We start from the raw sequence: 25,072 nt of genomic DNA, 5'->3' as shown, positions 1-25,072 counted from the left end.
CCTAAACTTGAACTTAATATTCACCTTAACGCTGAAAAACTCTTTGCTATTCGACCAAATTAGGATTAGAACTTTGACCCTAACCATTACAATATACATATATATAATATGACATTGATTTGATAGTGACTATCGGGGTAATTATTGACAATAACTCACCATCGAAGCTGTCTCCCACCAAATTTTCCACGTTGTTTATTTTAACATTTCCCAGAATGTTATGGATATCACCATAATGGGGCCATTGTGACGGTGATCCTCCCGATGGATGGATGAATATATAAGAAAAACAAACGAATATCTATTAATCCTACCTATATTTTGTTGTGAGATTATGTATTTTGCTTTTAATCTCTTCCACGCAAACGCAGCAGCCGTACTTCTCCAAGTCATGTTTCAAGTCGTTGTAGATATGAGAATTTCTTCGATTTCCCCGAAGTTTGTGCACATATGTTGCCCAAACTTCAATAAACAACTTCTCTTCTTTTAGACTCCAAATTGTTTTCTTCTTCGCAATCCTTTTGAAGTTTTTAAATTTATTTTTGGCACATACACTGATTTCTTCCATCTTTTATTTTGTTATTTTATTTGACAGTTAGTGATGTAAAGTATTTGACTCTTTAGATTTTTAGGGGGTTCCCATCCTCTAACCGTAAGTGTTTTGTACAAAAACACAAGTTTTGAACTTGATTTTTTGTATGGGCAAAACGACTCGTTTTGGAATGCTTATAAAGGGAAAACATTTCAAACCCCAAAACATGCTTGGTGAGAACACCGTATTAGATTGGCATTCAACAGTATTACAAGATATGTATCTCGTATACAACGTTATGCTCATATATCTAGTTCTTCGAAAGTAATTTTTGGGGTCTTTTTTGAAAACCTTCTAAAAATTCGTATTTTTATGATTATATAACATTTTGCCGGTCGGCTCGAGGATGTCGGCTTATACAGTTAAGACACTCGAAGAACTTCTCAAATAAATTCTTTTTTTATATACTCAATTCGTCTTTGGAATAATTTACCCCCAGAATTTCAAACTTCTACCAACATACGGCAATTCAAATGTAGACTTCATTCCCATTTTCAGTAATCTTTTTCGTTCAATGATTTATTTACCAATTATTAAAAAAAAGAAATAGTATTTTTAAGTAAATTATTTCATAAATGTAGTCAGTTATTCCTTTTCGTCATTTTTTAGAATATATATTTAAATGATAAAAAATAAGTTTTTTTTAAATTCATAAACCTGCACTTTATATAGGAACCTAGTTCTTTTGTGTAGGCTATACCAAATAAAAATAAATAAATAAATAAAATATAAACAGGTCGATTTGTGAACTACAATCAACCCCACCTATTGAAAGAATATAATTTTGAAATGGGTTGCGTCGACCTTCACGACAACGCAGTTCAAAACTACAGCGTTTCCACTATGCACAAAAAATGGTATTGCCCATGTTGGAGTCACTATCCAACTTTCCAGAGGGTAGTCACCAAAATCCTCAGATTCGGACACCCTCGCTTGTTTATCTTTAGGTTTTCCGTTGATGATCAAGACGTCCCGTCTTTGGATGAAATATAATTGTTCTTTCCCTATGGGGGAGGTAAACTTGTTTCCATGCACTGGTCTTATTGGAGTGCTAACAAAATGCAATTTGGATTCACTAGCCCCTGGGGTAAGACAAGTATATTTTTTCTTTTGTTTTCACTTTTCCCGAAGGGATAATTAAATAATATTTTTTCTCCAAAGAAATAATGTCACTACGAGTTCACGGTTAAATAAAAAGGCACGATAATTCAATTCAACACCATTGGTTTTATTCGTATACAAATGTTCAAATAGACTTTGGTTTTCTTTTAATTTGGCACTACCAATTGCTTCTTTACTTTTTTACTTTAAACTACAATATGGCGCTTAGAAAGAAAAAAACACTATATATAAAAAAGACAATGTCAACAAAAATGAATCTAACGCCGTCCACAAACAAGGACGGTGACGGTCATGCAAGGACTGATTAGTCCACGTTGTGTTGCATACGTCAGTAATACAACACAGCGTTTTCTCGCATCAACATCCCGCCCCCCTTGCGACTACCTCGCAATTACTTATTTCAAAACAAAAAGTTGTTACAACAAAATAAAAATAAATGAATTCATGATGGCTTATTATCTGTTATACATAAATTCAGGAACCAGCCTGTTAATATACACCCCTGGGGGTAAAAAAAAAAAACAAAAATAATTCAGTTGTTGTCTCAGAGGCACATTATCCGCAAAAATTAAAGTCTCTTGCCACTTCCCCGAAGAATGTCCATCCAAAGATGGTGTTCTGGGCATACGGCAAATCACGCTCCAGTTTAGGCAGTCCCAGGTAAATCCTTTCGGCGACGTCTCGTCCCAATATAATACTTACTCCTCTCGGTAAGTGAAGGCCTGGGTCAGCTAATGCTTTATCTGGGTAAACATCTCTCAAGTATTGTAGATTGAGAGGTTTATCTGGCTTGGTAAGCGCCATCGGCTGTGAGTTGAGCAAGGTGGTGGTTAGTGTTCTGACATTGTTATGGATTGAACTCAGAACCACAGGTATAGTACGTCCAAATTCTGGCCCACGTCGTGGAAGAGGCCAGCCAAGATAAATCTCGCTTTTATTCATAGATGGAATGAGAAGTGCCTTGGCTTGTACAGGAGTTTCGAGCTTCCCAGGGATTTTAACCATAACGAGAGCAGACATTGGTAACCAAACATTTCGACGTGAATTCATAGGGTGTAACAACGTATGATGAGGGAGATGGCAAATGTGACATCCCTTGGTCCTTGGGCAGTGAATTGCTACATGAGACATCCCCATACAATTGAAGCAAAAATTCCTTTCTCCTATGTAGTCCTCCTTCACTGGAGTTGGCAGCTGGAGAAAGATGCGACAATGACGCAGCGAATGCCTGGTATCGCAGAATGGGCATTTGAACTCGTCCTTGAAACTCATTTCTGTAATAAATAAAAATCCAATAGTGAGGAAGAGGCAAATTTGGATACTGAGCAAGAGTAAGTGAGACAACATAAACTGGGCTGGAACTGAGATCTTATTGAGAGCGAGGAAGTAACACAAGCTTATGAATAGGTCGAGAAATAATTCCAGTCTGTGTTCGTAAATCCACAGCACGAACACGGTTATCACGACCATGATGAAGTTTTATAACTCGCCCCAAACGCCAATCATTGGGAGCGAGAGCTTCATGACGAAGTACAACTAGATCATTAATTTTTAGATCTTCTTGAGAATTCTTCCATTTCGTGCGCTTATGAAGCTCCTTCAAATATTCGGCCTTCCACCTTCGGCAGAATTCCTGCTTAATCAACTTCAAACGTCGCCAACGATTTAGCAACGACGTGTTCTTTGCGGATTCCTCTGGCTCTGCTGGAGAAAGAAGAGATCCCCCTATGAGGAAGTGACCGGGAGAAAGGGCACCGAAGTCATCAATATTGTCTGATATCGGAGTTAATGGCCTGGAATTGAGGCAAGATTCTATGGTGGCCAAAATTGTAGCAAATTCTTCAAAAGTATGTCGAATTTGCCCAGACATCTTTTTTAAATGATTTTTGCAACTTTTTACTCCCGCCTCCCAAAGCCCACCCATGTGTGGCGATGAGGCAGGAATAAAATGCCATTGGAGCTGTTGATGACCATATCGGGTGACAGCTTCATCCTTCAATTCAGAGACAGTCCGAGCAAAGTTTCTTCGGAGTTCTCTATCCGCTCCAACAAAGTTTTTCCCGTTATCCGAGTAAATATGACGAGGACAACCTCTTCGAGACACAAAACGAGCCAAAGCCGCCAAGAAAGCTGAAGTGGAAAGATCGCTGACTGGCTCCAAGTGTATAGCCTTAGTCACGAAGCAAACAAATAAACAAATATACCCCTTTGAAATACGACAACCGCGTCCATTGAAAGTTTTAATTTCAAACGGGCCAGCAAAATCTACCCCAGAAGTAGAGAAAGGTCGATTAAATGTTGTTCTTTCTTGAGGAAGTGCTGCCATAATTTGACTTTGCCGTTTCTGTTGAGCAATAATACATTCTTTGCAGCGTCGATAATGTGCTTTCACGAGATTCCTGCCCTTTATAATCCAACATTCAAGCCTCGTAGTAGCAAGTGTCAATTGAACACCACCATGGTTCGTTAGCTTATGTACCAATGCAACATAAAGCTTTGCGAAGTAGATTTGATACGCCAATATGACGGGATGCCTCTCGTGGTAAGATAAGGCGGTTGTGGAACCCAAGCGTCCATTTGCTCGAATGAGCTGGTCCTTATCCAGAAAAGGAGTAAGAGAAAGAAGAGAACTACCAGACGGCAAATTTTGTTTCCTCATGAGACAATCGTATTCTGAAGAGAAATAAATTCTCTGCGACAATGACATCAAACGAAGACGAGTGAATCTAAGTTCCTTTGCAGAGAGTCGAACGCTTTCAAACTTGTATTTTGTTTTATGAGAAATGTGTATACGTCGAAAGAAGCGAAACATATATGATATTACATGGATAGCCCTTGAGAGGCAAGAAAATCTTTCCAATATATCTTCTTCTATAGTCGATCTAGCAACATGAGCTCTTACAGGTTTAGATTCAACTGTTGTGTCTGGGATCGAAATATTTAAAGGCCATTCACTTTCTTTCTCTTTGAGCCAAATTGGTCCATGCCACCATAAACTACAATCCTTTAATTCTAAAGGAGTTCGCCCCCGGGTTGCTAGATCCGACGGATTAACAGCCGTTGGCACATGTCGCCAGTTATCACCAACTTTTTCTTGAATAATAGCAACCCTGTTTGCTACGAACGTTGTCCATGTATGAGGAAATTTTCTTAACCAACACAGAACAATTGTTGAGTCAGACCATGCAAATAAATTAGTTTTTGGAATTTTCATTTGAGGCAGAATAGAATCAACCAATTCAGACAACAGTAGAGCTCCACATAGCTCTAGTCGAGGCAAAGACATCTTTTTCAGGGGAGCAACCCTGGATTTGGAAACCAGCAAGTTTGTGTAAATTTGATTACCAATTTCTATTCTCAAATATAAAGTTGCAGCATATGCTAACTCCGACGAGTCACAAAATCCATGCACTTGTACACTGCACTCAGGAGAATATTTTACCCAACGGGGTATACAAATATCATCAATTCCTTTTGAATCAGAGACAAAATTTTTCCAACTAATAAGAGTAAGTGGCTTTAAGGGATCGTCCCAGCCTATATCATCGAGCCAAAGTTTTTGCATTAAAATTTTTGCCCTTACAACAATTGGAGACAGCCATCCCAAAGGGTCAAAAATTTTGGCAATAATCGACAAAACTTGTCTTTTTGTGAAACAATCTGAGGAAGCGTTCCACCTAATACCAAGTGTTTTCGCAGAACTCTTATCATCAAACTCTAAAAAGTCCTCTCTCAATAGATGCTCACGAGGAATTCCATCTAATATATTTTTAGAGTTGGATGTCCATTTACGTAATTCAAAACCGGCTGAATTCAAAATTCCAATTAATTCATTTCTCGCTTTCAGACCTTCATCAACGGTATGAACACCAACCAACGCGTCATCAACGTACATATTCTCACGCAGTATTTTTGAGCCAAGTGGAAAATTATTTTCTTCATCTTCCGCCAATTTCAAAAGCGTCCTAAGAGCCAAATAAGGAGCGCAATTTATGCCAAAGGTTACCGTTTTCAATTGGTAATCGGTAATTTCCTCGTTTGGGGAAGATCTAAATAAAATACGCTGATATGAGGCATGATTTGAATTGACCCAAATTTGTCTATACATTTTGCTAATGTCAACATTAAAAACAAATCGGTATAGACGCCAATTCAAAACTAGTGAGACAATATCTTTTTGCAGTGTAGGGCCAACATATAACATGTCGTTTAAACTTTTGCCATTAGATGACGCACATGAGGCATTAAAAACAATTCTCAACTTTGTTGTAGTTCTATCAGGTTTGAATATCCCGTGATGAGGCGAATAAAAATAAGTTCCATTGCTCGATAATGGCCGATCCACTTTTTCCATATGTCCTAGAGACAAATATTCTAAAATGACTTTGTCATATTCCGATTTATGTTCAGGCCTACGAATCAAAGAAGCCTCATTTCTTAAAAATTGGGACAACGCAATATATCGACTTGAGTCAGAAGCAAGTGTAAATGGTAAATCCGACCGAAAGGGCAAGTTTACAGTATATCTCCCATCAGGACCTCTAACAGTAGTCGATCGAAAAATTTCTTCACATTTTTTATCCTCAAATAAAAGTTTACATTTTTTGGGAACTTCTTCTATTGTCCAAAATTTGGCAAGTTGATCTTGTAATGATACTCTAGTACAGTGAGAAACACGAATCATTCTTCTTTGTGTTGAATTCTCAGTTGGGCCGGTCAATATCCAGCCAAAAACTGTTTCTTGGGCTATCAGAGAACCAAGAATGCCTTTTTGTACTCCATTGAGCAAGATAATTGGATAAATATTTCCTCCCAGTAAGATATCTACGGGGCCACTTTCATAAAATGTAGGATCTGCCAAATCCATCTTTGGGATTTTTCTCTATACAACTATTCTCAATAGAATGTGTGGGAATATTGTCTGTTATATCAGGCACAACTAACGCTTCTAATTCCAATGAGAAAGATTCATTTTTTCTTGATCCAATTTTCAAGAAAGCAATTTTGGAACATTTGGTTAAAAATTCTCCACCCAAGCCAGAAATATCAGCAGAGACAGAATTTGTAGGTAATTTCAAAGTCTTTTGAAGACGTGAGGAAATAAATGTATCGTCCGAACATGGATCAATTAAAGCCCTAGCTTTATACGCAACACCATTTTTCAAAATATTTATCAAAGCAGTGGCTAGCATTGTTCTATTTGAGACAGAAGTATGAAAAGCACGAGCATTTGAGGAAGTCGAGGGTTCGTCGTCTTGTACGCCGTTATTTGTTGTTGAAGATTGAGGAAGATTTCTGTTTTCATTCGTATTCGAAACATTGTTTTGAGGCGATTCATTTTTATGCATTAAACTATGGTGTTTCAAATTACACTTTGAACAAGCAGACGACCTACAGTCTACTGCTCTATGACCCTGAGCCAAACAATTAATGCATCTATTTTCTTTTCGGACAACATTTAATCTATTTCGAAATTCCATATTGAGAAACTTTGGGCAAGATTTTAATGAATGAGTCCCTTTACACAAACTGCATTTACTCTCATTCACTTTTGTATGATGGACTTTAAATTTTTTCGAGTTATCATATTGGTTGAATTTCGGACGAGAATTCGGAGAAAGTTGTGAACCAATCGAGCCAGTTATATCCGAAACGCTTTCCAACGCTTGAAACCTTTCAATCAGAAATTTATTCAAATCCTCCCATCGAGGCATTTCTGTTTTATTTACTAAAGATTGTTCCCACAGAGAAAGCGTTAGTTTAGGCATTTTAGTGGAACATTGATAAACAAATATTGGATCCCAAGATTTCACATCAATTTTATATAATTCCAAAACCGAAATACAATTTGTGACATCACGTTGAAGTCTCTTAAGACCACTTGCAGATTCTTGCCCACAGGGAGTCAAATTAAAAAGATTTCTCAATTGAGAGTTAATTAGAATCCTTTTATTTTCATATTGATTCTTTAGATTATCCCACGCAATTGAAAAGCCCTCAGCTGTTAGCGGGATATGACGATTAATTTCCCTTGCTTCTCCACTTGTCTTTTGAAAAAGATGGTATAGTTTTTCTACGGCGCTAAGTTTTTTATTATTAATGTATATGGCCGTGAACAAATCACGAAAACTAGGCCATGATACGTAGTCCCCGTGAAAAATTTCCGTATCGCACGGAGGGACAGCTATTGAGGAAGACGAAGACTTAGCAGAAATCGGATTAGCTTTAATTTTTTCCTTCCATTCTCCCAAAATACTAACACATTTTATATAGCTTTCATGAGCTAATTTCCTTTTCGTTTTTATCGCTTCTCTATTCTTTTTATAACACTCAGTGTCTGAAACGCAATTTTTGTGTGCCTGTTTCCATGCTGCCCACAACAGACGAACTTCCTCTTCATCTGCTTCAATTGCAGATAAATTATACCTTGAGGAGTCAGTTCCAGAAAGATTTTCTTCGAATGACACAATCTCCTCACACTGAGTTACAAGGTCTTCAAAGGTCGACATTTTACAAGAGAAAACAATTTGATTCACAATTATAAATTTTTTTGTTTAAGAGGCAGTGAAACAATGAAATGAGAAAGTTATTTATGTTTGCTCAAGAAGCAAAACAATTTATGGCCGATTAAACCAATTCGGTATATCGAATTCCAAAATTCTCCAAATTTATTTATATATATTTTTTTCAAAATTTCCAGAAACTTCCAATTTGTCCCAAGAAACAAAACCAAATGAGGCAATTATGTAGTAAGAGCCAAATAAATTTCAAAATTTTCCCAAATGAAAATTTTTCCAATATAAATTGTTCCAATCAACAATACAATTGATCTCCAAACTTAATCAATTATTTTTATTAACGCCAAGGAAAAGTATTCAGAAACTTTCATCTTATGAGCAAGATTTAAAATCAATGAAAAAGTCACCAATATTTCCGCTTTGCAATTTAAATATTTTACAAAATTTTATATGCTCATTAAATTCCAATGTTAGTTTCAAGTATTTTAATTTCTCCTACGAGAAAATTCAAAATCCAAAGTTTTGTTCAAATGAAAAAATTCTTTAGAGGAAGCCAAAATTAAAAAAAATTTTTTCAAAAATTCAAATATTCCAACGGATGAGTTCTGACTCACAATGTTTTCCAATTAATTTTTGTGAGTCAATAATTTTTGGTTGATTGAATTATAACAATCACGAGACAGTATTGTTCAATATATAAGTGAAAAAATGAAGTAATTCAGCAACAAATTATTTCTCAAAAATTTTTCTCAGTGTAGATACATGTAGTGCAATCAATTTTATATATGCGATCAGTTCAAGATGTACAATTTTAAATTCAAAATTTTCCAAATAAAATTTTATTCTCTTCTGGCCCACTGTATCAATCATGTACTGTCATTTGTCCAAGTTTTCAAACCAAAGTCTTTTCCAGTAAGACCGTCACAGTGTATGATTTTCCAGAATACTAATATTAAGTAACTGCCTCTTAGAGCCAATATTCGGAGTCACAAAAATCCATAGACACAAACAAGGATTCCTTCGAATGTTAAAGGTAATTATTTGTGAGCCAGATTTACCAAGAGGAAGATTATTTCTTAAATTTCATCATTTTATATAAACCATTATCTTTTAAACTTTGCGCCACTGTGCAAGTATATACGACAATGTATTGTTTTCAAATATTGTATATGCCCTTTGTTATGATTTATGTATTTGCTATTTTCTCCAAAAATCAAACATAAATAATCGTATCCAAATATACGAATCCAAGTGTGTAGCGCACAAGCGATGTGCGAAATCAACGAGGGGTGAGGTAGACAAAAAGCTCTGCAACTGCATACAATGAGAAAGAACAGCGCACAAGCAGAGCAATGTTTTCAAACTCCACATCAAATTGAGACAACAAAATTTCTAATGATCGATGTAAGCATGGGTAACAAGTGAAGAGATGGGGGTTGTTGCCAAATTTCAATGCATCAAGGGAAAATGCAAAAATGTAAACAAGCAATTTGCCGGTTCAATACAACACCAACAACAGAGAAAGGGAACGCAAAGCAGACAAGAAGAATGCAAAGGTAACGGTATCACTTTGATGAAGGCTTGGCCTTGAAAATTTTTGGACGAGTTATGTAACAAATAACTTTCAAAATTGTCCACAATTTTTGAGGAAGATTTACGCAGCCGAGCCAGCATGTATGTCCACCACAATATAATATTTTGAATGTAATATTGTGTACATACCTTTTGTCCAAATGTTTTCTTGTTATTGAATTTACCACTGGTTCTGCTGATGTTGATGTCCAAATTTTGTTTAAATTGACGGCTTCTGAAGGACCATATGTTGGAGTCACTATCCAACTTTCCAGAGGGTAGTCACCAAAATCCTCAGATTCGGACACCCTCGCTTGTTTATCTTTCGGTTTTCCGTTGATGATCAAGACGTCCCGTCTTTGGATGAAATATAATTGTTCTTTCCCTATGGGGGAGGTAAACTTGTTTCCATGCACTGGTCTTATTGGAGTGCTAACAAAATGCAATTTGGATTCACTAGCCCATGGGGTAAGACAAGTATATTTTTTCTTTTGTTTTCACTTTTCCCGAAGGGATAATTAAATAATATTTTTTCTCCAAAGAAATAATGTCACTACGAGTTCACGGTTAAATAAAAAGGCACGATAATTCAATTCAACACCAATGGTTTTATTCGTATACAAATGTTCAAATAGACTTTGGTTTTCTTTTAATTTGGCACTACCAATTGCTTCTTTACTTTTTTACTTTAAACTACAATATGGCGCTTAGAAAGAAAAAAACACTATATATAAAAAAGACAATGTCAACAAAAATGAATCTAACGCCGTCCACAAACAAGGACGGTGACGGTCATGCAAGGACTGATTAGTCCACGTTGTGTTGCATACGTCAGTAATACAACACAGCGTTTTCTCGCATCAACAGCCCATTATGGATTTCGATGCTATATTTAGTGTTTGAAGTTTGCTCAAAAATGAGCTGAAAAAAACATAAAACCCCTTTTTTATTTGAGTGCCGGAGCACACATGAAGCTCCGCGCTTTTTAAAAAGATCGGGGCGACATGACAGCTCCGCTCACAAGTGCCAATGAAATGAGCAGCCATTTTCAAAGACTCGTAGAACTGTTCTATAAAGTGGGGGTTGTTTTGAATTTTATATACATAACTGAGATGCTATATTGTAAATTTTATACATTTTTCTAGGGAAACAATTGGAAATAAAAATATGCAAATGTGTGGACAACAACAAATATGAAAGTGTGTGAAAAAGTTTAACAAAATTCAGAATAACCCCCATATTAATGAGAGTCAATGTAAACGTTAAATCTACTATTACCATGCCATGTGTAGAACCATTAAAAAAAAGGGTTTCAAAAACAATCAAGAATTTGTGGGATCTCCTTAACAACTGAGTCTCGATGTTGTTGAAATATGTGGTATTGACACTAACATATACAAATTACAAAAGCTTTAAAATAACGGAAACCAATGAAGATACTGGTGAAGCTGTTTGCAAAAAATGTAATCGATCAATGAAATCATTAAAACTTTCACAGTGGCTTAATAAAGTGGTTTAACATTTAGATGGTTATATACCAAATGTATGGTTAGGTTAAGTTAAAGTGGCAGCCCGATTAAGATTCAGGCTCACTTAGACTACTCAGTCCATTGTTATACCACATTAACTAAAAGTACCTATTACATATGGGCACTTCTAGTTTTAACCGCTGAACCTTCTCGATTATTTTTCTTCGCTGAACCAACCAGATTGTTCCAAAACATTAGCAGACTGCTTAAGCTAACGTTTTCCAGATCCGCCAGTAATCTGAAGGTATACGCTCCTAAAAGTTGCTTGCGCTTTACACAAAATGCAGGACACTCACACAAGAGGTGTTTAATTGATTGTTTTTCCTCCGCATCATGACAGCTCATACAATAGTCATTATACTTCGCGTCAATAGTTTTTGCAAAATCGCCTATCATGCAGCGACCCGTTATAGCAGATATCAGGAGTGATATCTGACGTCTCGAGAACATTAGCATATCTAGTGTGCGGTTTAAGTTGAAATGGGGCCATATTTGCTTGGTGTCGTTACAACCCTTGCAATTCATTTGCCATCATAACAGACTTCTCACGAAGTATGAGCTTGCAGGTAGCTAGGGGCATACCAACAAATTCTAGTTCCCCTGGAATATGTAAGGTAGTCCCTAGCCTTACCAACTCATCCTCACCCATATTAGGTGAATATTGTACTGCTCAGCCATCTCATTGAGAGATTTGCGGCAGTCGACGGCCGTTTTCGAGTTGAGGAACACAGAGTCCAAGGATTTTATTGCAGGTTGACTGTCTGAGTATATATTAATGCCCACATTTTTTGGAACATTACTTCTCAGCCAATTCGCCACCTCTCTTATTGCTAATATTTCAGCCTGAAAAACATTAGGTAATTTTTTGCGATTCGAAGTTCCAGATCAATAGAATATACTCCGAACCCCACTTGTCCATCCAATTTGGAGCCATCAGTGTAGAAATCTATATATTCTTTATTCCCCGGGGTCTGTGTGCACCACGCCTCACTGTTGGGGATTAGAGTCTCAAACTTTCTGTCGAAAAGTGGACTCGCCAAAGTGTAATCCACTACGTTAGGCACATCTGGCATTATTTTGAGGACCGAACTGTGACCGTAACTTTTTTCCGACCACAGCGATAGCTCGCGCAACCGCACAGCCGTTGTTGCAGCTGACTGTTTGGCCAAAATATCTAAAGGCAATAGATGCAATATGACATTAAAGGAATTTGTTCCTGTCTTGCTGAATGCGCCTGAAATACACAACTCCTCCTTGGGGAGTGCCTCTGTTCACATACCTTTGTATGTTTGCTTGCCCCAGTGTGGCTGAAATACGTCTCTTCATTAGCAGTTCGTCTAACAGCCTGAGTATACATGGATCAACATTCAGAGTTGTCAGTCCATTTATAGCTCGAATGGACATTATTGAACGCCCCTTCGATGTCAAGAAACGCCACGATTGTGTATTCATTGACAGATAGTGAGCAATAAAGCTGACTAGTTCATGTAGTGCGGTCTCAGTAGACCTGCCCTTCGAGTATGCATGCTGTCGTTTCGAGAACAAACTTGAATCGATGCTAGTTCTAAGATAAATATCTATCATCCTCTCCAGAGTCTTAAGTAGGAATGAGGATAAGCTGATTGGTCGGAAATCCTTCGCCCTCGAGTGAGAGGCTTTTCCCGCTTTATGTATGAAAACGACTTTTGTTTCCCTCCATTTTACTGGGATATATGATAAGTTGATACATCCTTTATATATCGCCGACAACCAGGGGATAATTTTGTCAGTTACTGCTTGTAACTCCGCCGGAGTAATTCCATCAGGTCCGGGGATTTGAATGGTCCAAAGCTTGTAGCGCCCATCTTATTCTAGTTTCCGATACAATTTCCTCGATAGCAACTGTGGCACCGCCAGTACATGGTTCAACCGTCTGATTTACAGAAAATGTGTGTCCAATAGTACCTCCAGTGTCTCCTCACGGGACGTTGTCCAATTGCCCTCCGATGTTTTAATGAAACCTGGAGCGGAGTTGGTGGATGCTAGAACCTTCCGTAGTCTGAAAGCCTCTGACGTATTCTCAATACTGCTGCAGTAATCACTCCAAGAGTTATGCTGAGCCTTTCTCAGTTCTCGCTTGTATCCTCTCAGATTCTTCTTGTAAGCGTCCCAGTCCTCAGGGGCTCTGGTGGACTTTGCCTTGTTGAAGAGCTTCCTGCAGGATTTCCTCATATTACTTAATTCCGTAGACCACCATGGTGGTCGATTTTCCCCCCTTGGCTTCCCTCTGGGGCACGCAGCTTTCAGTGAGATGTTGAAGGCCTTAGTAATCCGCTCCACCGCGTTTTCGATATCTTGCACATTTCTCATATTTGTCTCTGTTATTTCCGGTATCATCATATTGAACGATTCCCTATACCTATTCCAGTTAGCTTTCCTAACATTTGGCGGAAATGTGGTCTTGGTGATATGAACATCAAATTTGCAACTGATGTAGCGATGATCTGAGAAGCTGTGTTCACTTAAAACCTGCCACTCAGATATCATTTCATTCAGTTCTTGCGTGGCCGTGGTGATGTCCAAAACCTCTTACCTGTTTTTAGTGACAAAGGTTGGGGCATCTCCCTTGTTGTCGCATTGCATCCCATAATGAATTTCGTCTTTGTTTTCAGTGACTCCTCCACTAAGGTCTTAACGGCACATGGAGGCATCTCCCTTTCATGTCCCATGTAGACCGAAGATACCCAATATTTGCATTTGGCTATTTCTAAACTGGCAACGACAGTGTCTGTATTGCACATTGAGGGAAGCAGAAACAAGTTGAGCTCGTTTTTAGCAATTATACAGACTCGATTTACATCATTACCAGTATACTGCAATAGTTTGAACCCCGGAGTACTTAATTCACATCTTTTGTTTCTATAAACATATGGTTCTTGAATAAGAACTATATCTATGTCCCCTTTCATCAGGAGAACTTTTAAGGCAGCACATGCAGCGTTACAATGATGAAGATTTATCTGGAGGATCCGTAGGACCATCGAGATTTTCAACAACCGTCACGTCAGCCGCTTCAATCGAGTCATCAAGAATGTCCTCTGCAGATATTTCGGTGACTCTCGCAATAACCATAGGTTCAACTTTGGTGAGTTCTGAGGCAATAGAAACCTCCTCTCGCATACGGTGTCTTTCCATGTCTTCAACTTTGGTATCTCCCTCGACTTCGCAAGAGGATCCGCTTACTTCTGATTCAGACAGAGGCTTGTCCATTTCTGAATCCTTTAGCTGATCGTTTTTATATACCTTCATTTGGATATAATGAAAGCCATAACATACACGGCCCTGGGACTTTGCTAGATGTGGCAAAGACTGCATGCCGTCTTGGTCCATCCACTTCATCCAAACGGACAACCTTCCAATCAGCTGTTGGAAGATCTGGATTGCATCGTTTCAGTCTATTTAAAATAGATTCAGGGTCAGAAGGGTTTGCAGGTATCCACGCATGTGCTCTAGGTCTAGCCGGTATGTCTTTCTTCTCGACTAACTCTAGAGCAGCTCCTTCCCAAACTTCACCAATTAGTGTCAGAGCAGCTTTAAAACATTCTATAGACCTCTGGTCCTCAAATGCGACTAGCTTAAATTGTCCTTGATACCAACCAGCCTCTTGTTGTCGAGGATCAAAATATATACGAACACAATTAAAAAATCAAATCAGAACTCACAACGTGTTTGCCCGACTCCATTCATTTCATTTGTATTTCAACTTAAATACACATATGACGTCATAAATTTCAATTTGTGTCACAAATACTACGACATATTTTTTTGTCACAACTGAAAGAGCTGTGTGAGCATGAGTGCTTCGTTTAAATTCAAAAATGGGCTCAAAAAGAGCCTATTTTTCAGTGCCGCTCATTCGGTTTGGCACTTTATTCATAGGGCTCCGAGAGCAAGAGCTAAAAAACGTAACAGCCCTTTTTTAAAAAGTGCTAAATCAGACCTTCGGAGCCATTTGGAACACTGGCTAAATTCAGCTTTAGTCAATACTTGGAAACTTCCATGTTTTAGATATTACCTACGCCCTTATGATGAAGGGTGAAGTTGAAGAACAATCTAGATGAATCTGTTAGTGGACAGCCGGAAAATCTTGCTGCAGAAAATAAAAAACTCCGATGCAAGCACTGTCATAACCCCGCCCGCTTAGCTGCGTCTCCCAAAGCATATATTTTAGTCAACCATATCCTTTGATCTGAAAACAAATTCGAAAAGACTTGAACTCTTTTAAAGTGTAGGGTAAGGGGAAGTCTGGCACAAAAACTGAAGTACTGATTAATTACTCCATGGTTTCTACACACGTGTCCGGTACATTAATAAAAACGAACTAGTTGCTTTTTCGTTTATATACAGAAATAGAGCGGTTATGCAGATATAAAACGGACCAGGCTAACAAACGTCGGGTAGGGGTATTTCCTTTCAACCAATTTTTTGTTTTTTAATTGTTCTGTATTCAAATCGTTGGACAATCTTCTACATTTCCTGTGAATTTCAAGCGTGTTTTGTCCAGGGGAGGTATACTTCTCTTGAACATACCGTCCAATAAATCGGAAAAGGTAAAAGTACTTAAAAAATGACCATATTAACATTTGTTAAAATGCTGGACAGGGAGAACATGCATTCCCCAAATATATACCGGAAAATTAAGAACCCTGTTAACTGTGTAAATTTAAGTTTTTTACTTAAAAAAGTCTGGCAGAAGACTGTGGAAAAATCATAAAATTATGTGGCGAGTTCCCATTTATCGACAATAGAAAGTAATTTTCAAACAATCGGATAAAAGGGAAACCCCTCCTTCGCTCATCCCCGTCCAGATATCGTAAATTCACGTACCCTATATTCACAAACTACCCAACTTCACTTTTGCCCTTCCCCAATCAGACATCAAAAAATCATGTACCCTGTATAAATTTAATCATTTTCTCCCAATTTCACGTAAATCGGAGAAGGTTCAACTCTTTTTTGTAAAGGGACGTCATCTTCTCTGCAAAGTCCAAGAAAATCTGCAAACTTTCCTTCAAGTTTCACAGTGTGGGGCAAGGAGAAGGTTCCCGTATAGATACCCAAAAATCAAGTACACCATATTGATTTCATAACAAAAATATAGTAGCGGGTCATGTCTAGACATCACCCTTAAGCTTCCTCGGAAATTTCACCCAAATCAGAGAACTTTGGCCCAATTTTGAAAAAGTCGGGCACGGGGGATGTACCCCTCCCCAACCAGATATCAAAAAATAAGGTACCCGATTTTCACCACATGATTACCCTCTACGTTCACCGAACATTTTTCATGTGAAAAAATAAAATTATTTTATAACAAAAACAACTTTAATGAATTCCAAATATAAAATTTTGTAATGTGCACTGTATGTAAGAAAAGATTTCCCGCTTTTCCGTTGAAACTTTTCTTGAATTTTCTTTGCTATAAATTTGACAGAGCCCGAGACCTTTCCAACGAATGCAAAACGGTGGAAATCGGTTCATGCGTTCTGGAGTTGCATCAGAGATGGCGCTGTATATAAAAAAGATTTCCCCGCTTTTCCGTTGAATCCTTTCTTGAATTTTCTTAGCTATAAACCTTACGGAACCCGGGACCTTTTCAACGAATTAAAAATCGTGGAAATCGGTGAGTGCGTTGTGGGGTTATTCAATCAGGAAGGAAACCCCGACTTATTTTTATATATTAGATTACATTATCTTTTTTACATTGAGCTAAAATACAATAACATTGTACTAAAAAATCATAATAATGTTTTTATTACACACTTGGTTAAAAATTGCTAAATACTGCCCAGTGTCCGATTATTCGAAACCCCTATATCTCAAAAACTAAAGTTTTAAGAAAAAAATCGGATGCCAAATTTGAAGTTTTTGGGCCAAATTAACCTATTATACCAAATTTGGTTAAAAAAAAATTGAAAAAAAAATCGCTTGGGCGTTAATGGGTTTATTGTTACCTGGTGTAGTGCTGTGAAATCCTTCAAGTCGCGCCACTTGCTCTCGTACAACGAACGTCTGGAGTACATACGTTGAATTATAGCTGTCACATTTCCAAATACAACGGCATGCATTAGTGCTGTTGATGCAAAAATAATTTAAAACTATAACTGTATATTTTATATAAAATGGCAATAAAACTAAATAAAATATTTCTTCAAGTTTAATAAATATTCTATGACAAAAATGACATATGACTATTTGTCCTACAAAAAACGTTATCTTTCACATCTTGCAAAATACAGTTCGAAGTATTTATGTCCTTTGTTTTTGTCAGAGTTGGAATTTCTGGAATTTCTTTAGAGTCCAATCTTATATTTGGTCGACCCATCGGTATTTACACCAGTTTCTGCATGACGAAATTCCATTTTAATTCGCGATTTGCTAACTGAACTCTTGGCTCGGTTTTACTAGCCATTTCATAATCTGGTTTTTAATTACCTGTGTTCTATGTCTATCTAGTGCAAAGACAATAAACTTGAGGAAGATAGGAAATTGGCTTGCGTCATACCAAATGTTGTATTTACCATGTTAGTTCAATACATGTTTTGTAATTAGTTTAGTTTTCTTCGTTTTTATTTTTTAAATGAAAAATTTTATTTTCTTAATAAAACAATGTTAAATTTTAGGCAACAAAAAAAAATTACATTTTGTCCATTATGGAAATTTATTTCTTGCACTTAATTTCTTTTTATTTGAATTTTAATGCTATGTCAATACTTGTCGTATACGCGTTTGGTTCGAGTATTAAACTAACTGGTAAATGGTTGGATTTCCTCAGTAACAGGTTGGCTGATAAGTCCCCGGGAAATCAACAATAATTGATTGGTGCGCAAAATTCAAGCGTGGTGAAATGGGCACGGAGGACGGTGAACGCAGTGGACGCCCGAAAGAGGTGGTGTTGGTCATGCGGATATGCGGAACCTCTGTGCAAAATGGATGCCGCGCGAGCTCACATTTGACCAAAAACAACAACGTGTTGATGATTCTGAGCGGCGTTTGCAGCTGTTAACTCGTAATACACCCTAGTTTTTCCGTCGATATGTGACAATGGATGAAACATGGCTCCATCACTACACTCCTGAGTCCAATGGACAGTCGGCTGAGTGGACAGCGAGCGGTGAACCGTCTCCGAATCGAATCGATTATCTTGAGAAGGGAAAAACCATCAACAGTGGCTATTATATGGCGTTATTGGAGCGTTTGAAGGTCGAAATCGCGGCAAAACGGCCCCATATGAAGAAGAAAAAAGTGTTGTCCCACCAAGACAACGCACCGTGCAAAAAGTCATTGAGAACGATTGCAACAATGCAAAAATTGGGCTTCGAATTGCTTCCCCACCCACCGTATTCTCCAGATCTGCCCCCCAGCGACTTTTTCTTGTTCTCAGACTTCAAAAGGGTGCTCGCAGGGAAAAAATTTGGCTGTAATGAAGAGGTGATCGCCGAAACTGAGGCCTATTTTGAATGCTACCAAAATGGTATCAAAAAATTGGAAGGTCGTTATAATCGTTGTATCGCTCATGAAGGGAACTATGTTGAATAATAAAAACGAATTTTGACAAAAAAAAAATGTGTTTTTCTCTGTTAGACCGGGGACTTATCAGCCAACCTGTTATCATCTAACACCAGATGGGAATACACATCGGTGACGTCCAAATGTGCAAATATTCTCGCCCCTTTCATTCTTGTGAACAAACCTTCGGGTTTGTAATTTCCAGTGATTCTTATCAGTGATGCCAATTTGGTGCTTCTTGCACCAAATTTAGTGCTTTTTGATTTCTAAAAAGCATCAAATTGCCTTTTTGGTGCCTTTTCAAAAAAAGCACCAACTTGGTGCTTTCTGGCATTTTCATTTAGTGCTTTGGTGCTTTTTTCATTGTGAAGAGTATTAAGTTAAATTGTTACAAAAATGTGGATTAGACTGTCACCAGCTTAAGAAACTCAACTTTATTGCCAAATATAGAATTTGATTGTTATGAAGTTGGTACTGATTAGTTTTTAATTAATATTGTTATTTAGGGTGTTCTGTAGAAAAGTGTAGCGAGGAGTGCCGAATTTTTGAACTTGATAAAGATGTCATTAAAAACGTTTGTATTTAATTCACAAAAGCACGCACAACTGAAAGAAGCAATAGAATCCTTCATATATTAATATATAATAAATATAATGTTGAAAAATATTACTGATCAAAATGAATTGGATGAAAGCATTAAAACTGATCAAGGTGTATACTTGAATAGCGGTTCATAACTGCATAAAATTACAAATTCAATACACAAAAGTTCTATAATACATCTTCGGATTTTTTTTAGTACAGCATTTAATTTTGGGAAGTAGTATGGTAGAATTAATAATATATTTTTGGTGCTTTTTAGCCTTGTGGAGTTGGCAACATGAGTGGTGGATGCCCACTCGGAGATCTCCACTTTCCTGCCGTTTCACCAAACACTTCATTGAATTTATCCAAAGTTTGTTGCAACTTCATTTTCTGTATAGTATTAAATTTTGTCTCTTCTGAAGCAATGTTATTCATTTTGGCTAAATCAAACACATAGTGCCGCGCGTTTGCGGAAAAGTGGGCCATATGGCAAAGGTTTGCAAGGCCACGACGAACCAAGTTGAATGCGATGATAATGAGGAAGTCATTGATGAGTTGCGGTTGGTGAACAGGGTGAGTCAAAATGGCGGCTGTGAGAAAAAATTGGTCTATTTCAAAATTAACGATAAGATCCTTGAAATGGAACTGGACACAGGTGCACCCTGTAGTATAATATGCAAAAAGAAAGTGCGAGGCATTAAACCGAATTATAAATTACTTTATAATTGTTGTTTCGCAATTATTTCATCACATGTACCAGTGCATTCTAGCCCTTGCAAAAATTGTTCAATGAGCATTCTGTCAAGAAACGACTCATATTCACAGAATGCCGCACCTTTCTTCAAACGCAGCCTGAAATTCGATAATCATTCATCGGGTTCCTATTTTATCTGCCTGCTCCGGACTTACTAATTCAAGTGTGCCCCCATATGCACTCGCGCATAATGCACAATCAAATCGCATGAAGTAATCCCCAACACTTCCTCCATCGCCTGGCTTGAAGTCTGCCATTGAAAAAGCTGGAACTTTCACAGTCACATTTGAGGAGGGCGTACTTGCAACCGCCGTCTGTGTCGCACTCACCACAGCTGCCTTTATTGCATCAGCAAGCTTGTCCATTATGTTCTGCATATCCTCTGGTGCAAGACTCATTGCCCAATTCTGACACCACTGTTGCGTTCCAAATAATACACGTTAAATAGTTTCTTTCAATTTATTAAACTTGTTCATAAATTGGCGGTTGAACAGATAAAAGTAAGAAAAAGAGTAGCTTATGTAATGATGTTATAAACTTGAGTAATGGTTACAGAATAATTGATAAAGTATTCGATGTCAAATATAACAGAAACTTTGGCATCTGTGGTCAACTGTGTGTAAATTGGTTGAAATATAAATACGGGAGCTATATCTGAGTTTTAACGGATTTCCACTAACTTATCCAGACATAGCTACAACGACACTTCTACTCCCTGTGCAAAATTTGACGTAAATCGTAGTAAAACTTTGGCCTCTAGGGTGAACTGGGTGTAAATCGGGCGAAAGATATATGTGGGAGCTACTTTTGAATCTGAACCACTTTCAACGGAATTCTGCATGCATAGAAATAATCCTAATTTTACTCCCTGTGTAAAATTTTACGTGAATCGGTGTAAATCTCTGGCCCCTTTGGTCATGTGAGTGTAAATCGGGCGAATAATATATATGTGAGCTATATCTGAATCGATTTCAACCAAATTTGGTATGCACTGATGTAATGTCAGTTCTACTCCCTGGGCAAAATATCACATAAATCGAAGTGAAACTTTGGCCTCTGTGGTCAACTAAGTGTAAATCGAGCGAAAGATATATACGGTAGCTATATCTGAACCTAAACCGATTTCCACCATGTCATCCAGGTATAACTATATCGACACTTCTACTCCCTGTGTCAAATTTAACGTAAATCGGAGTAAAACTTTGGCTTCTGTGGTCAACTGAAGTGTAAATCGAACGAAGGTATATACTAGAGCTATATCTGAATCTTAACCGATTTCCCCCAACTTTTCCAGGTATTGCTAGAATGACACTTCTACTCCTTGTGCAAAATTTCAAGTAAATCGGAGTAAAACTTTAGCCTCTGTGGTCATATTGTTGTATATCGGGCGAAAGATATATTAGAGCTATATCTGTTTCTGAACCGATTTCAATCAACATTGACACGTATAGCTAGAATGTCACTTTTACTCAAATGAGTGCAAATCGAGCGAAAAATATGTATGGGAGCTATGTCTTAATCTGAACCGATTTTAGCCAACATTGGCATGTGTAGCTAGAATGTCACATTTACTCCTTGTGCCAAATTGCATATAAATCGGAGTAAAACTTTGGTCACTGTGGTCATATGAGTTTCAATCGTGCAAAAGATATATATGGGATCTATATCTGAACCTGAACCGATTTCAGCCGACATTGGCATGTGTAGCTAGAATGTCACTTTTACTCCATGTGCAAAATTTCACTTAAATCGGAGTAAACCTTTGGCTTCTGCGGTCTATATCTGAACCGATTTCAACTAACAATGGTATGTGTAGCTAGAATGTGACTTGTAACATACTCTCTGTGAAAAATTTTATGTAAATCGGAGTAAACCTTTGGCTTCTGTGGTCATATGAGTGTAAATCGAGCGAAAGATACATATGGGCGTTATATCTAAATCTAAACCCATTTCAAGCAATCTTGCCATGCGTAGCTAGAATGTCACTTTTACTCCATGTGCAAAATTCCACTTAAATCAGAGTTAAACTTTGGCTTCTATGGCCATATGAGTGTAAATCGGGCGAAAGATATATATGGGAGCTATATCTAAACCTGAACCGATTTCAACCAACATCTTCATGTACACTGAAAAAAATATTGTCGAGAGGTCAAAGATTTCATGTCTTTAAAATACGAATGCAATTTGCTTAGCATAGAAGGCGCTTTTCTCTAATATAAAGTTTTTTCCCTTGTCCACAAGTCGATAAACTTTTCAATGAAGTCGTATTGTCCTTATAATAAAGAGATTTGACTTAAAAATGGGTATCATAACATGCAAAAAAAAATTGTTTGGGGTAAGGTCAACTTGACTTTAATAATTCAGAAAAATTCCTTAAAATTAATGAAATTGTCTTTAAATTTGTTGTCTTTTTGCGTCTTGACTACAAAGCAAAAAAATTGTTCAAAAATAGGACATGTTTTTCAACACTTTGTTTTAAAGACGTTTTTAATTGAAACATATTATAATTTCTGCTGGAAGTCGAGTCTTTATTTGAAAAATAAATTTGCCATTAGCTCGTTTTTTAAGGACTTTGATGGCATATGAAGAAAAAAAGCTGAAAAACGAAAAATTAAAATTTGCTTCCTAGAAGCAAGTACACAACACCCAAATTTAAAAGATAATTGTGTCTTAAAAGTATCCTTACTTGTATTCTCCGCTTCTTTGGCTCGGAATCAATACCAAAATTTTTAAAGTACAGACAAAATCTTTGGAACTGTGCATGCTTTTTTTTAGTGTATAACTAGAATAACATTAGGTTAGGTTAGGTTAAAGTGACAGACCGATTAAGATTCAGGCTCACTTAGACTATTCAGTCCATTGTGATACCACTTTAACTAAAAGTACCTATTACATATGGGAACTCCTAGTTTTAACCGCTGAACCTTCTCGATTATTTTCTTCTGTTGAACCAACCAGATTGTTCCAAAAAACATTAGCAGACTGCTTAAGTTAACGTTTTCCACGTCCGCCAGTAATCTAAAGCTATATGCCCCTAAAATTTGCTTACGTCTTACACAAAATGCAGGGTCACTCACACAAGAGGTGTTTAATGACAGCTCATACAATAGCCATTATACTTCGCGCCAATAGTTTTTGCAAAATCGCCCACCAGGCAGCGACCCTTTATAGCAGATATCACTCCTGGCGTCTAGTGTGCGGTTTAAGTTTAAATGGGGCCATATTTGCTTGGTGTCGTTACAACCCTTGCAATTCTCCCATCGAACATTTGCCATCATGACAGCCCTCTCACGCAGTAAGAGCTTGCAGGTAGCTAAAGACATACCAACAGATTCTAGTTCCCCTGGAATATGTAAGGTAGTTCCTAGCCTTGCGAGCTCATATGATTCGCAGTTCCCCGATATGTTTCTATTGCCTGGCACCCATATTAGGTGAATATTGTGCTGCTCAGCCATCTCATTGAGAGATTTGCGGCAGTCGATGGCCGTTTTCGAGTTGAGGAACACAGAGTCCAAGGATTTTATTGTAGGATGACTGTCTGAGTATATATAAATGTCAATATTGCTTGGACCATTACTTCTAAGCCAATTCACCACTCTTATTGCTAATATTTCAGCCTGAAAAACACTACAATGATCAGGAAATATTTTCGCTATTGGAAGTTCCAAATCTTTAGAATATACTCCGAAACCCACTTGTCCTTCCAATTTGGAGCCATCAGTGTAGAAATCTATATATCTTTCATTCCCGGGGTACGCGTACACAACGCCTCACTGTTGGGAATTAGAGTCTCAATCTTTTTGTCGAAAAGTGGTCTCGCCAAAGTGTAATCCACTACGTTAGGCACATCTGGCATTACTCTGAGGACCGAACTGTGACCGTAACCTTTTTCCGACCACAGCGATAGCTCGCGCAACCGCACAGCCGTTGTTACAGCTGACTGTTTGGCCAAAATGTCTAAAGGCAATAGATGCAGTATGACATTAAGGGAATTTGTTCCTGCCTTGCTAAATACACCTGAGATACACAAGCACACCATACGCTGAACTTTGTCTAAACTTGTCGCCTGGTGAAGTGCCGGCCACCAGACTACAACACCATATACATTATAGATCTAACCACTGCCGTGTATAGCCAATACACAATTTTCGGTTTTAGTCTCCACTTTTTTCCTATTACCTTTTTGCACGAGTACAAAGCTATCGTGGTTTTTTGGGCTTTCTTCAATATTAATCTTAAAGTTCAGCTTCCCGTCCAAAATTACGCCAAGGCATTTTGCACACTCGCCAAAGGGAATTTCAATACCCTCTAAGGAAATGAGCCTAACCGTGGGAGTTTTGCGATCCTTGCAGTAGATGACTAGTTCTGTCTTTGCGGGATTTACCCCAAGATAATTATCTTTCGTCCATTTCTCAGTCATCCGGAGGGCTCTCTGTATAATATCTCTAACTGTTGATATGAATTTTCCCTAGACTGCTAGCGCCACATCATCTGCGTATGCCACCACTTTTATCCTTTATTTTTCTAGGGAAACTAGAAGGTTGTTTATAGCAACATTCCAAAGAAGAGGTGATAGAACTCCTCCTTGGGGAGTGCCTCTGTTCACATAGCTTTGTATGTTTGCTTGCCCTAGTGTGGCTGAAATACGTCTCTTTATTAGAAGTTCGTCTAACAGCCTAAGTATACCTGGATCAACATTCAGAGTTGTCAGTCCATTTAATATCGAGCTCGGATGGACAGTATTGAACGCCCCTTCGTTGTCTAGAAACGCCACGATTGTGTATTCTTTGACAGATAGTGAGCTTTCAAAAAAGCTGACTAGTTCATGTAATGCTGTCTCAGTAGACCTGCCCTT

General features: G+C 37.8%; 2 protein-coding genes across 2 annotated transcripts in view; both read right to left on the bottom strand.

The window, feature by feature from the left end:
• Positions 1-25,072, bottom strand: part of Elk (Eag-like K[+] channel) — a 1,103,641-nt gene that overhangs the window by 186,118 nt on the left and 892,451 nt on the right. The window contains exon 11 of the mRNA XM_075312997.1: positions 17,324-17,442. Within this exon, the coding sequence (XP_075169112.1) occupies positions 17,324-17,442 (119 nt within the window). The remainder of the gene's footprint in view (positions 1-17,323; positions 17,443-25,072) is intronic.
• LOC142237724 (uncharacterized) lies at positions 1,933-11,982 on the bottom strand. Its single transcript, XM_075309121.1, has 3 exons — positions 11,965-11,982; positions 9,955-10,292; positions 1,933-2,988 (listed from the first exon to the last, which is right to left on the bottom strand). Exons 1-3 carry the CDS (start codon positions 11,980-11,982, stop codon positions 2,712-2,714), a joined length of 633 nt encoding a protein of 210 aa, XP_075165236.1. The 3' UTR covers positions 1,933-2,711.

Source organism: Haematobia irritans, chromosome 5 (assembly GCF_050003625.1).
Source record: "Haematobia irritans isolate KBUSLIRL chromosome 5, ASM5000362v1, whole genome shotgun sequence".
NCBI classification, from domain to species: Eukaryota; Metazoa; Arthropoda; class Insecta; order Diptera; family Muscidae; genus Haematobia; species Haematobia irritans.
This window is presented reverse-complemented; position numbering and strand designations above follow the sequence as displayed.

Bases quoted from the DNA above. Each gene is read 5' to 3' on its own strand.
- LOC142237724 (XM_075309121.1), bottom strand. The intron at 2,989-9,954 runs GTATGTACACAA...TATTTATTACAG, and splicing joins AGAAAACATTTGGACAAAAG to AAATGAGTTTCAAGGACGAG.